The 13,635-nt window shown below is 33.6% G+C and overlaps 1 protein-coding gene across 1 annotated transcript; it reads right to left on the bottom strand.

The window, feature by feature from the left end:
* Positions 1-2,076: 2,076 nt before the first annotated feature.
* On the bottom strand, positions 2,077-8,155 carry LOC133203301 (zinc finger protein 479-like). The gene is made up of 2 exons (XM_061339109.1): positions 7,027-8,155; positions 2,077-3,671 (listed from the first exon to the last, which is right to left on the bottom strand). The coding sequence occupies exons 1-2, from the start codon at positions 7,981-7,983 to the stop codon at positions 2,142-2,144; spliced, it is 2,487 nt and encodes an 828-aa protein (XP_061195093.1). The 5' UTR covers positions 7,984-8,155; the 3' UTR covers positions 2,077-2,141.
* Between the last annotated feature and the right edge of the window lie 5,480 nt (positions 8,156-13,635).

Below are 13,635 nucleotides of genomic sequence, written 5' to 3'. Positions count from 1 at the left end.
CCAGGGTGTTATGACAAACGTATTTGAAATTTAGAAGTATTCAATTTAATTTTCACATGATAATTATATAGGTCTTATGTGTGATTGTAAAGGTAGATAAACTTAAGGAAGGGAGATAAATTAGGCAAAAAAATTAGCAAGTCATTAATGTGAATAAAATTTTTGTTTTCAAAGAGAACCATGAGATTTTTCTTTTATTTCACTGCAATTAGGTACATAATCAAAACGCGCAAGAAGTTTGGAATAAATAAATATCTTTAATATTTTATTTTAGACATAACAGGTGTAATGTTGTGTCCGCAACACAAGGTCTCGCCCAAAATTTGACTTCGCATAACTTTTTTCTTAAGAATGCTTATATAAAAAAAATTTGGGACTCATTTGCATAGGTATTCTCCTTTCTAGAAAACATGTCAATAATGTGCTGTTTGACTTTTTATTTTTTGGTCCAAGTGCAACACAATTAGCACAAATACTGTGAAAATGGCGAAACGTTGTGCCAACATGTTGGGCCAACGTAAGGTCGATGAGCAAACTTGCACTGGGCCAATGTTAGGTTGCCAACATTGATCTAACGCAGTTAACAATTGTGCGCAAACGTTGGTCCAACATAGTCATGCTATCGGGGTGGGACACCGGCGCCGAGGGTATGATAAAAGCTCACCCATTCATCTTTGTAGAGGTGAGGTAATAATCATGGATTTATTTTTCTTGGTAAAAAAGATTAAATTAAAAAAAAAAATAAAAGAAAATGCTATATATTCAATAATTTCAAATAAAAAAAATAGTGATTAGGTTCATAAAATAATTTCAAGAATCAGTACAGAAGGGATTTATTTAATTGAAATGAATGTTGAATACATTATATCTTAAGTTTTCTTCTTGATAAATGAATCTATTTTCAGTATATCACCAGACTGGGAAGTGAAGTTATCCTTAAGGTAGTTTACTTGCTGAGTGACATCTCAGTATACCATCATCAACCAACAGTATCCTGGAATTTTTTTTCTGCAAGCAGTTTGCTAAACTGAGTCAGCACAAAGAAACCCCTGTCTGCAGAAACTGAAATTATTTCTTGCACATTTACAGCTTGTGACTTCCTTTCTGAAAAGTTTCATTAAGACTGCCCAAGCCATCTCTGAACATATCCATGGGCAAAGTCAATAACCACACGTCTCCCTAACTACATTTGGGGAGATTTAATGATGGATCAGCATGGATATATCATCTTTAAAATTTTAATGATCAGTCCTTATATAGTGGGCATATTATCAGTTTTAACAAAGTATCTTTTAAGTCATCTTAGAAGTGATCCGAGACCTTTCCCTGTAACATGTTTAACTCATTGATCTACAATTAACACACTCTTATTCTTAATAATCATTATAAATTTGGCATAATATCAAAGTTTTAACAAAGTATCATTTAGAGTCAACTTATAAGTGACCTTGAGACCATGCCCTTGAACCTAGGGTGATGTCTTGATGTACAATTAGCAAATTCTTAAGTTTTAATTATCCTAGTCCTTATAAAGTGGGCATAATATCAAAATTTTAATAAAGATTCATTTTAAGTCAATGAAAAAGGTGAAGATAACGAACTGTTATCAATCACAACTATAAAGAAATGACCTTGAGTCCATGATTTTTGGCCTAACGTAATGCCTTGTTGTCAGCTTTTTGATCTACAATTAACATATCCTTATTCCTAAGTTACTGTTTTCATTTGATGATAATACATGGTATGACAAGTGGTTCTCAAGAAGATTCATTGTATTGAAGTAAAGGTCAAGCCTGTGTGATATTTACATTCACTTAAGGCTGGCATTTTATAGAAAAAAAAAACATGCTTCATGTTTCTGGAACCTTCACTTTTTTTTTTTTATATATTCTCAATATTATCTCCCCTAGTTTTGTTTATCTTCAGATATGGCCCACATTTCAAAGAGTTGATGCACACCATACAAATGGCCATAGCATAAGCTCTTTGAGCCCTTGGCTCAGAAGAGCCAAAAAATGGTAAAACACTTTTTTAAAACACTTTATTGAATATTTTTAATATTTTAGTATATATTCCTCTTACACATTAACCTCATAAATATTTGTATTATGAACTAATATTTTTTAACATTCATGAAAAAGTCATAGACTAGTTTTTGTGGTTTTGTGCATTTTTAACATGTGCCGCCTCAAAGAATTTTTATGCATTACCATATTACACTTATCACAAGCTACCCGCATCAATCCTCGATGGAGGGCTACATGAGCTTCAAGAGTCCATTTATTGGTGAAAGATTTTCCACAAGTGCCACATCTGGGTCGAGCATCAGGGTTTTTCTTTTTCTTCTGGATCTCTTCTGAATAACTGACATTGGTCTTATGTTTATGTTTGCTCGATTTGTGCTTTTCATATCGCAACCTTTCACAGAAGCCCTTTCCGCAATGTTCGCAAACATAAGGTATGTCTGAAATTCGCGATCTTGTTTCCAAGCTCAAATCATCATGGATTCTGTGCCTTACCAGATGATGTCGTAAATATGGCTCAGTAAAAAGTTTTCCACAAATCTCACACAGTATCTTAGTAGAGGAATCATGCGTATTCATGTGCAGAACTCTGGCCATCCTACTATAAAATCTCCTCCCACAAATCTCACAGAGAAACGGCTTTTCACCAGTATGTAATCTCTTATGCTCTCTGAGCCTCTGCTTGCATTTCAATATCTTCCCACACACATCACAAGGAAACCTCCCCGGCTCATGTTTCCACATATGCTTTTTAAGAGCGTATCTTAATTTGAATGTTTTAGGACACTTATCACATGCAAATGTTTTTGTTTTCATGTGTGAAAGTCTATGTCCTCTAAGCGAAGAAGGGAAAACAAAGGCCTTCTCACACAAGTCACATTTATGTGGTTTTACAGTGCTATGCATTAGTTTCAGGTGCCTCTCATAGGCAGATTTGTGCTTGTAAGATTTTTGACATCCCAAACAATCATAGGACTCTTTTACCTCCTCCTTGAACTGTTCTGGACCAAAATTCACAAAATCTGGGTGGACTGCATCTGAGAGATTTTCCTCTCCTTCTTTATTATGCTCCACTGTTATAACTGAGTTCTTTTTTAAATTGTTCCATTTCATTTGACACATATTACACATTATCTCTTTTGGCAATGGTGTTTCCTCAAATGTTTCTTTGCGAACTGGTCGCTTACAAAAGATACAAAAAAACCATACTTTAGCACAGTCACTTCTCTCTTTGTGCTGTGCAAACACCTCTAGATTGGGAAAGATTTTACCACACATCTCGCATTTTGGTATTTTTGTTCGAATGACTCGAATAGTTTTCACAGATTTTTCATTCCTTTCATACGTCGGTAAGTTAACCTCTACCATTCCAGCTTTTGGTTTATCGCAACTGATACCATGAATGCATTTCAGATGTGCAAATACACCAGTTGTACAAGAAAAAATCTTTTCACAATACCCACATTTTATAACTTCGCTTTGGAATCCCTTGTGTTGTCGAATGTGTGTCTGCAGGACTAATGGATCACTGAAAGCCTCTTCACAAATTCCACACTTATAAAACTTGTAGCCAATTTCTTCCATTTTATCTGCATTACTTTTGTCTTTATTAGTTCTTTTGTCTGTTAAATTTTCCTTTGGCCTTTTCTGAAACACAAAAATAAAAAATCCTTACTTCATTTGTCTAATAAACAAATCATGGAATGTGTAAGAATAAGTTACATCTACCAGAGGCCCATAGGGCACAATGCTCACCTGAGTCTCCTTGGCCTTGTTGTTCATCATCAAATTTTTTTTCTCTTTTTTAATTTGACAATTTTTACCCTATATTGTGGTACTACTTTAGTCCTGATGTAATTATCTTGAATCCACACATCATGGGGATGCTTCAATGTCAAATTAATACCAAATGGAAAAGGTATTTCTACAGTATTTTAATACTAAAATTTTCATTTCAATGTACAGTCGTGTGTAGATATGCACTGAAAGTCCAAACTACTTTTTACAAGTTCCCCCCCCCCCCCCCTCAAGATCCTTGGATATCTCAAACTATATCCTTTCACACTGAATTCAAAGTAACAAAGGGGAGGTACTGAAAAGTGGTGCATTCCCTCCCAAAAGAGCACAATGAATCCTGATATGAATCATAACTAGCTTCATTTTATTACCACACTCACATACATACATCCTCCCCCACCCCCGCCCCACCCACACACATATGCACAGGAGCGTTACTATATCCTCTCTAATTTCAATACAAGAGGGTAATATTTTTATTGTTCTTTTTTCGCAAGGGAAACACAATAATACTTTATTATTTCCTAGGAGAATACATAAATTTATATTTATATAATTCTAATTTTACAGTCAGGGGTGAGACTGAAATCCATCACATTTAAAAATGATTCATAACAGTCATTTCTACTAACTACATAATGTACATGTTTTTATTATTTTTGAAAATATGACTTGTTTTCATTATATTTCCATTCCCAAGTCAATTCTTCCAACCCATTTACTACAGTAATAAGATACAGTACACTATCCTGCCATGGATCCATGTGTAGAGAAACATCTTGACAAACAACTGAAACCAAAATAAATTGGTGCACCTGTAAAACTAACAAGATAAATAAGTGCGCCCAGACCTAACAATTTGAAAAAAATGATGAAATACAGTCATATTTATTTTTTGAAGTAAGTCTAATATATTTTAAAATAAACTCCAAATAGTTATGACTGTTTTTCATCATTATTCTAAAAAAAGATGAATTTTAGTCATTTTTAAAAATTTTGAGTATTGATGTGTTTCATGTCATGAGGTATGTGAAATGCAACTTCACTATATGTAGGTTATTCAAGGTACATGTATCATGTATATGATTGTATAGCTGCATGTAAATATGGTGATTTTCAAGTGCTGGTAAGAAATATATGTTTACAAATTACATGCTTGAAAAGTACGAGCAATGATCAAGGCAACATGAACCTGTAATAAGCCACTTCACAGTAAGTACTACATGTAGTAGGTAGTTCAAGCTATGTAACTAAATATAATGAATGCTGATGACAAAAATTTAGAACCTGATTGCTCACAACTATTTACACTTGGAAAGAGCAAAATATTGTATGTTATGTTTCATTATCCCCTTGTTAAACTTTATTTATGTGATTGGAATATGAGAAAAGATCACTCAATAGATGAATAAATTAAAATACATCTATGTATAAATCGAAGCAGTATTTGATCCAGGTGCAAATTACATCACTTCCACTATGCACACAATGGCAAACTAACCAACAAACCCAAGTGCATTACTATATCCCCTTCTCATTTTTGTAACAAGGCAGGGTTTGACATTAAGGCACATAAAACCAACCCAGACTAGTAAATGAGTGGTCTGGTCATGTAAAATGTACGTAAACCAGATCGATTGGTCGTGTTGATAAAATAACTTTTAAACACCCATTTCTGATCAATCTTTTAAATATATAATTTAAAAACTTTTTTAAAGAAATTTTCTTAATTTTCTGACTGCAAACAGCCATCGCTGTGAAAAGAAAAAAAATCCCCGCTTCATACAATCACTATTTTTAGCCACGGCTGTAATAGAGAAGTCACAACTACTGTCATTCAGTATCAATATGGTATAAATGGTTACTTAACGAGGTTCGCTCCTGAGCTTTTGAGCAGATTTATATCTTATCCTATATTTCAAAAATTCTGCATAAAATTTTAATTCTTACAATAAATTTGAATTCTACAATGCCAATTAAACTATATTCAGTTAAAACTTCATGATAAAATTCCATACCAAAAGCATTAAGTGAGGAACTATATTTTGTGGCGGAAGGTTTTTTAGAAGAAAATGATCATTTTTTCTCTTTCGAAGTATTTAAAGTATGTTAAGTTTGGATTCCTATTTTTACATGCAGTCAGCACAAAGAGTTATTTTGTGTAGTGAACTGTTTTATACGGGTTCTAAATTATATATCAAATAAACTGTCATGAATTCTATTATTATATTTGATAAATATAGCAAATATATTGTGAAAATCAAGAAAAAAAATATCCCTATTTTAAGCTTAAAATTAGCATTATTTAAGTAATATCTAAAAATTAACATCACAGACCCCCACTTTTTATTTTCTTTTCTGAATATATAAAATACTTTTAACAATTCTTTTTAAATTCAGTAAAATGTAATTACTTTCAAATGATTTTTTTGCTTGTTAAATTTTTAATGCCAGGAAAATGAAATTTTTTGAGTGCAAAAAGGTCAAATAATTGAACATGCGGAGTAATTTGAAAATTTTTTCGTTGTCACAAATTTTAATGTGTCTATTCAAGATGAAATAAAACTGTGTTTGTTCTTATAATGTATTCGAATAAAAAAATATTAGAGGAAAAACTTTAAAAATTAATTTATGTGTAAGACGTATTTACAGTGCAAAAAGGTCAAACTAAATGCTCTGTAGCGCCAAAAGAAGTGCATTGACCCCCATCTTTTGTTTTGATATTTAATTAAGCTATGTGTATAAATTCTAAAAATATACTTGATAACAAATTCTCATCACTTTTGATGGCAGGATCCAACCTCCTTAAAGTATAGTTTTAAATTAATTTAATAATATTTATAATGATTATTTTACTTAGTTTGTTGAATGTTCATAATCATTACGGTTTAAAATACTTGAAAGTCCCAATGAACTCAATTAACTGGGACCTATCGAACAGACTGTCAAAACATTGGCCCACCCAAAAGACGATGTCTTTAATAAATATGGTTTCAAAAGTTAACTCATTCAAATTCTAGGTTATAAGAGTTAAAATTTGCAATTTTGGTCAGGGCTAGTGATTTTATGGTAAGGGCTAGTAAAAATTATGGGAAGTAGCCCGACTGGTCTGGTACTTGTAGAAGTTAAAGTCAAACCCTGCAAGGGGATAAGAAGGTTTAACTGTACACTAAATTGTGTACATACACAGTTACAGAATACTTACTGTTTTAAGTCCCTTTTCAACCTGTGGTTCTCCTCTTACTAGTCTGGAAGACTCAAGTTCATTGATAACAGTGGGACTTTCTTCCATTTTTACTTGACATTGCAATTCTGTTGATGGATCCAAATTTTGGACTGTTGGTGGATCCTCTTTCTGAACTGGTTGAAGGGTGACTGAAAAGCTTTGCTCTGTAACCTCCACATCTGCTGGTACCACTGTTTTTGAAGTGTTCACAGGTAATGTTTTGTTCTGAGACTCTGTGTCATGTGTGGGCCTGCAATTGTCTGTTGTTAATTTTTTCTTAAAACAATTTGAGGTTATATCCTGACTGTTGGGTATCACTGAATCTCTAGGGACATTTAAAGCTTGCTTCAGAAGTACAGTTTTCTGAACATTTTTAAGCTGATTTAGAGTAACAGCACTTAAAACAGTTACACCATTGTTCAGAACTCTGGGATTGCTGACAGTTGTTTTGTTCATAACATTTGGTTTGGAGACAGCAACAGCAGTATTTTGGTGAATAGGCATGTTACTTGGTACCTTGTCAGTATTGTTGATGTGAATTGCATTGGACAGTGTAGTAGCCTTGGTTTGAGATACTCCCATAGAATTTTCAGCATTCTTTGCCTTGTTTGGTAATGAAAGCACTATATTTTTAGGAACCTGTACCATACATAAATTGTTCACAGGATAAATCACAAAAGGGAATTTAAGCTGTGCAAGGTTGTTCATGTTCACACTAGGCTGACTGGACTGATGCACTCCAAGGTTGTTGGTGTTCAAAGGAGGCAGAGAGGACACCTGTTGTGTCTCGTGGCTGTCTGTGTTCAAACTAGGCTGGGGTGACTGATGCATTCCAAGGTTGTTGGTGTTCAAAGTGGTTTGAGAGGCCTGCTGGACTCTGAGGCTGTTCATGTTCACACAAGCCTGAGTGAACTTATTGGTTAGAAGGCTTTTCATGCTCCTACTAGCTGTAGGAAGGGTAGAATGAACCCCTAGGCTGTTTGTGCTCTCTAAAGGATCACTTAGTATTGTTGCAGGTGAACTTGGAATCTTTGGCAGGCTATTATTCAATGTACAAATAATTACCTTGGAATTATTAAGCAAAGCAGAATGTCCACTTGCTTGCAAATAACTTGAATTTCGCAGCACTGTTAAGGCGTACTTCGAAAAAATCAACAGAATATAAACGTGCATAAATACATATCTTTTGGAAATGAATTTTAATTTTGTAAAGGTACTATATTATCTTTTGACTTTAACATTCTTTGAAATAACATTGTATAACCCGCTCTGTACTGAATTTGGTTTGGTCACGTTATTTGATAGTCACGTGATAAATGCATGTAATGTGTACTGTATGTAGGTCACAAACAAATTTCAATATCGCAAGGGCATACCCTAGTTAAAATTAAAAATTAAAGTAATAGATTGTTTCTACATAACTTATAGTTTATGGAAAGTGCTGCTGCTTTAAATAGAATTCGCATTTTATTAGTTTAAATTTCAAGTTATCTTGCTAATGTCGAAATATGTGTGACCTTTACCAAGTATATCATGTATTTGTTAAGTTATGCTATCGATTTCAGGAAAGCAGCAGCACTTTTCAAGTTAAGGAATATGTCCATTATGTGTATTCAAAAAATGGTCAAGATCTATTAAGTGTATGCCCTTGCGAAAACGCGATTTAATGAGGCACCTCGGCGTGAAACATGCACACCCTGTAGACAAAAACACGGTAGAATTAATTCAATACATTCTCTCGATATTTTTTAAATAATGGCACTAAACAAACGTTTCAGATTTGTATTAATGGTCTACCTAAGATTTTCAAAAAATATTCTGTTTAATAATAACATGCATTTTTCACTGTGAAAAAATTACTTGATCCACCTCTCACTGCACATAAAATGCGTCAAACTTCACCATGATGACGTCATGTCGACAAGTGCATTGCGATCAGTGACTTGTTTATATTTTGCTGTGTGGGATTTAATTAGCGACAAAAGAGAATGCAGTGGTAAGTTTTGATGTAGTTCATTACTCTTATGCAGTTTAGATCCGCAAATTATTTCATTTTCTGTTATTGTGAGGAATTGCTATATTTGTGTGATGTCACAGTAAACTTTTCCCGTATAAATTAGGCCCCGCCCCCTTTATGAAGCCTTAATAGAGCTGCGTTGTGAGTGAAATCTGATTTTCAGAAGTTGTAGATGTACTTCCATCAGAATTGGAGGTTTTACATGAAGCAGATGCTGATTTTGGTTGGATTTTGGGAATGTTTTTAAGGTGGACATCATTCTGTGGGGTGAAACTCTTCATTTTAACGACAATTACTTCATGCAAGTTGCTTTTGATGGTGGGTGACAAATTAGTAGATGGAGAAGCCGATTCACCAGGTGTGTCCTTGTTTATTTCACTATTAGAACAAGTGGTCATTATAATTATTTATCAAGTCCAATTAGAATACAACCTAGGATTTATGGTTCTACAAATGGGTACTTTGTTTCTTCTGAGGCAGACATGAAGTTGTAATCCTGCCTTTCTTCATGTTTAAAACTGTGTACAGTTGCTAACCCATGGGAAGGGTCCATCATGGTGACAATGCAATCAATCTCAGAAATTGGACATGGTAAGGTTACATCAGTAATCTCTGAATCTGGAAAGACAGCATCAAAACTAGAAATAAAAAAAAAACAATACAAGTGTAAATGCTTTTGCAACACTGTCAAAAGGAGTAACTCTCCAAGTTTTAAATATGTTTGAAAGACAGAAAACTTTCCCCTGTGAACTCTAATCCTATATGCATTTATGTTCTTTGAGTTCCTACACTTCTATGTGATTAATTGATTGTGCAATTGGTGTCGGGTGGTTACGTTCCAATTCCGTGTCCAATTTGATTGAAATCATGTTACTTAATTTTGAATTTAATAACACATTTTGTTACCACGAGCACACTTAACAATATTGTGTGAAAACATAGCAACATGACTAATTTTAAAGAATGAGTTGTTTAAAAGATTTATATTAATAACTATTTACATTTGCAAATATTTTTCTTATTAGATGAACCTATTGAAAAGAAAATATGTTCAATTCTGTATGAACTTATTAGGGGGTCAGAGGTCATAGCGTGACCGAATCACAGAGCGAGATGATATCTTGTCTACATATTTCTGTCATGGTGAAACTGGTGTCAGAATTTCTAAGCCGTTAAAACGATGAAAAAGATAAAATTATCGAAACATATATGTTTTTTTCGTGCAGCAAATGATCATTAGATCTTTCTTCGGTGTGAAGAATGTTTTTAATTAGGCCTAGCCTAAAATCACGCTTACCTTTTTAACCCGAAATTCCTTTAAAGGTATGTAAACTGAAGACGATACCACCGCTTTTGACTTCATATATAAAGAACTCATACAATAATAGTAAGATTTTTCTCAGTAGCGATCATTGTTTTTTCATTACAAACAGATATTTCCTGGACTGGACTGCTGAACATCAATGTAAGTATTCAAATGTTGGAGCGAGGCGAACTCTCAAGACCAAACAGCTTCTAGGTCATTGCGCATCACGACATAGCAATACAGCGGGCCGTTCGTGTAATAAATTCAGTTCTATTCAGAATATTCGTCTCAAATGTAAATAAAAGTAATAAACAACGTTAAAATGTTCACTGGGAAATGAACTTGGTTGGTACATGATCAAATCTTCTGAGAAGCCCTTCCGGCTTCAAAGGATTTGATCATGTGACCAACCAAGTTCATTTCCCAGAGAACTTTTTAACATTGTTGTTTATTTCTTAAATATATAAACATAATAAATACACAAACACAGGGATCGACATTAACAGTTGTCCGATTACCCGGGGCAAGTAAAATCTCAGTTCGGGCAAGTGAAACTGTCAACATACATGTCCCATCAGGCAAGTGAATTTTTCTGATAGAAATGAAGATTACATTAGGTTATATATTAAAAAAAAACAATTAATTAAAAAATTTATTTCCACCAGGTAGGTGCCTGACATTGTTTTTGCATTCGGAATCCCTCAGTAGCATTCTATATTATAATTTCATTTAAAAGTCGGTTTGTTATTATTTTCTTTCATGGTAATAGCTCTATGTCTAACAACTCCGTTGCCTACTTATTAGGAAATATTAAGATTACTTACTTACTCAAAGAATTTCAGTAACACAAGATATCGATCCTGATCAAGACGTATGCTTCGTAGAAAGTGACTACCTTTAGTCATCTCGAAAATGAAAATTCAGGAAAGGATCTTCCCGAAAATAATTTTTAGAAGTATGAATTTTATTAGTAAAGAAAACAAGAGGGGGTTGGGTTTTTGCTGGACGGCAGAGCATGTTTCCAGGTAAGATTGACAAGGACAGCTAGTGAATTTCATGTACAAACATAGCATTGAATTGTTTTTTTTATGTACTTTAAACTGTCAAATAGACAGTTAGTGCATATGGTCATACTTTTTTCTTATCATATGGACATTTTCAGCAATGATTTAACTTTAAGTTACTTTCATCTTTCTTAAAGTTTAATTTGGGCAACCAAGTTTTGCAGTCGGGCACGTAAAAGTTTGAGATTACTTGCCCTTTGGGCAAGTGAATCTAAACGTTAATGTCTATTCCTGAAATATGGGGTTTTTAAAATATTAACAAATATAGTTTACCAGCAGCTGTACATTCCGGGAGCAAGCCGAGTACTCAGATCGAACAAATATTTTTTGTTTAAATTACAGCATGATGGAATTTTAAAAAATTAAGGTTTACATCTCTGTAAGTACATACCTAATTACAAATACTCTAAAAAGGAAAGTGTCAACATAGACTCGGTAGAGCGCTTGCAAATCTCGATCAAATTTTCGTCCAGTCAATCATTTGTCTCATATTACAGCATGGTATCTTGAACCCGATGATAAACAATAGGCCCATGGGCCACATCACTCACCCGAGTCAGCTTTAAAACTCTGCTATAAAATTGAATCATCGCCATAACTGAGGTTTCTTGCATATCAATATTATAAATCATGGCTTTGGAATTTCTGGAAAAAAAATTCTAGATATTTATATATTAAAATAAAATCACATTATAAAACTTTGATCTGTTTTGAAAAACAGTTCAAATGTTATGTACACCTGAAGACGGATTATGAAATAATCCAGAAAGCGCTTGTGTTGAAATTTGGGTAATTGTGCATTTTCTTCTATGATTTTATATATATATATATATATATATATATATATATATATATATATATATATATATATATATATATATATATATATATATATCATATATATATATATACCGGGTATATATATATTTACTGAATAAAAGTGATATTCTGACACATTGTGAAAGGATTATCAAAATGGTATTCTCACAGTGTGAGAATACACGTATCAGAAGTGCGGCAAAACTTTTCCTTCCCTTCACGCAGATTGTTTAAAAAATCCCTGGCTTGTTATAAGGTAGAGTTAATGAGCCATCCTGACAGAGACTTATATTTATACTGCCAAGGTTTTTCCAAATATGTCCTTAAAAATCCATGTTCACAACATTTTTCAACTCGCAATCGCCTAGCTACATGATGTCTCAACCGCTCAACTATGACGTCACAGCCTATGACACTGTGTTACAAAAAGAAAGGGTCAAAGGGAAAATCGAAGAATTCAAAATGTAATAAACAGAAAATTCAATGTTTTGTAGATGAATATGAACTTTATTTTACGAGTGAGACAGGATTTTTTTTTTATATATTTTCACCCTGCTTCGCACTCGTGAAAATATTTAAAAAAAAATCCTGTCCGACTCAAGAAATAAATTCCATATTCATCTACAAAACTCTATCTCTACATTACATTTTTAACAGTGAAATATTGTGAATTATTTATCGAATAAAAGTGATATTCTCTCACAGTAACAGTCAGGGATTCTGGAGTTGGGGTTGCACTAATGATCCTATACTGAAAATGCATAAATTCTTCAATATTCCTCTCTCCCACCGTAAGTAAAATCACAGTTTGTACTAGGTACATGGTTATGATGGTCATGATCAAGGGTGCCTCTTCCAAAATTGTGAAATTTGTGGCCCCTGGGTCAGGGGTTCTGCAGAAAAGGAGGAGGGGTCTATTGAATTATATAGTGAAAGTGCATTATTTCTTTGATAATCTTCTTCTCTGCCCCTGGTTATGTTATTAGCAAACAAACCAGTTGCATAGTTATAATAATCTAGGGTGCCTCTTCTAAACATGTGAATTTCATGGCCCCTGGGTCTGGGGTTCTGGTGTTACCCGTAAGGCCAGGCTCTATTGATTATAGAGTGAAAATGTAATATAGTTCTTTAAAAATCTACTTCTCTGCTCCTGGGTTTCTATCAGATGAAGTAGGTACATGGATATTTATGATCAAGAGTGCCACATCCAAAATTGTGAAATTTGTGGCCCGTGGATCAGGGGTTCTTGAGGGGGTTGAGAGTTGGCATTATTTTTTTAATGCATTATTATTTTTTTTTTTTTTGGAAGATCTTCTTCACCGTCCTTGTATATTTAACAGATAAACTAATTCCAGTTTATGACAGCTTACAGAGACAAAAGG

Source organism: Saccostrea echinata, unplaced genomic scaffold (genome assembly GCF_033153115.1).
Source record: "Saccostrea echinata isolate AGI-Se365-2 ecotype Australia unplaced genomic scaffold, CSIRO_AGI_Sech_v1 ptg000049l, whole genome shotgun sequence".
Classification (NCBI taxonomy): domain Eukaryota; kingdom Metazoa; phylum Mollusca; class Bivalvia; order Ostreida; family Ostreidae; genus Saccostrea; species Saccostrea echinata.
This window is presented reverse-complemented; position numbering and strand designations above follow the sequence as displayed.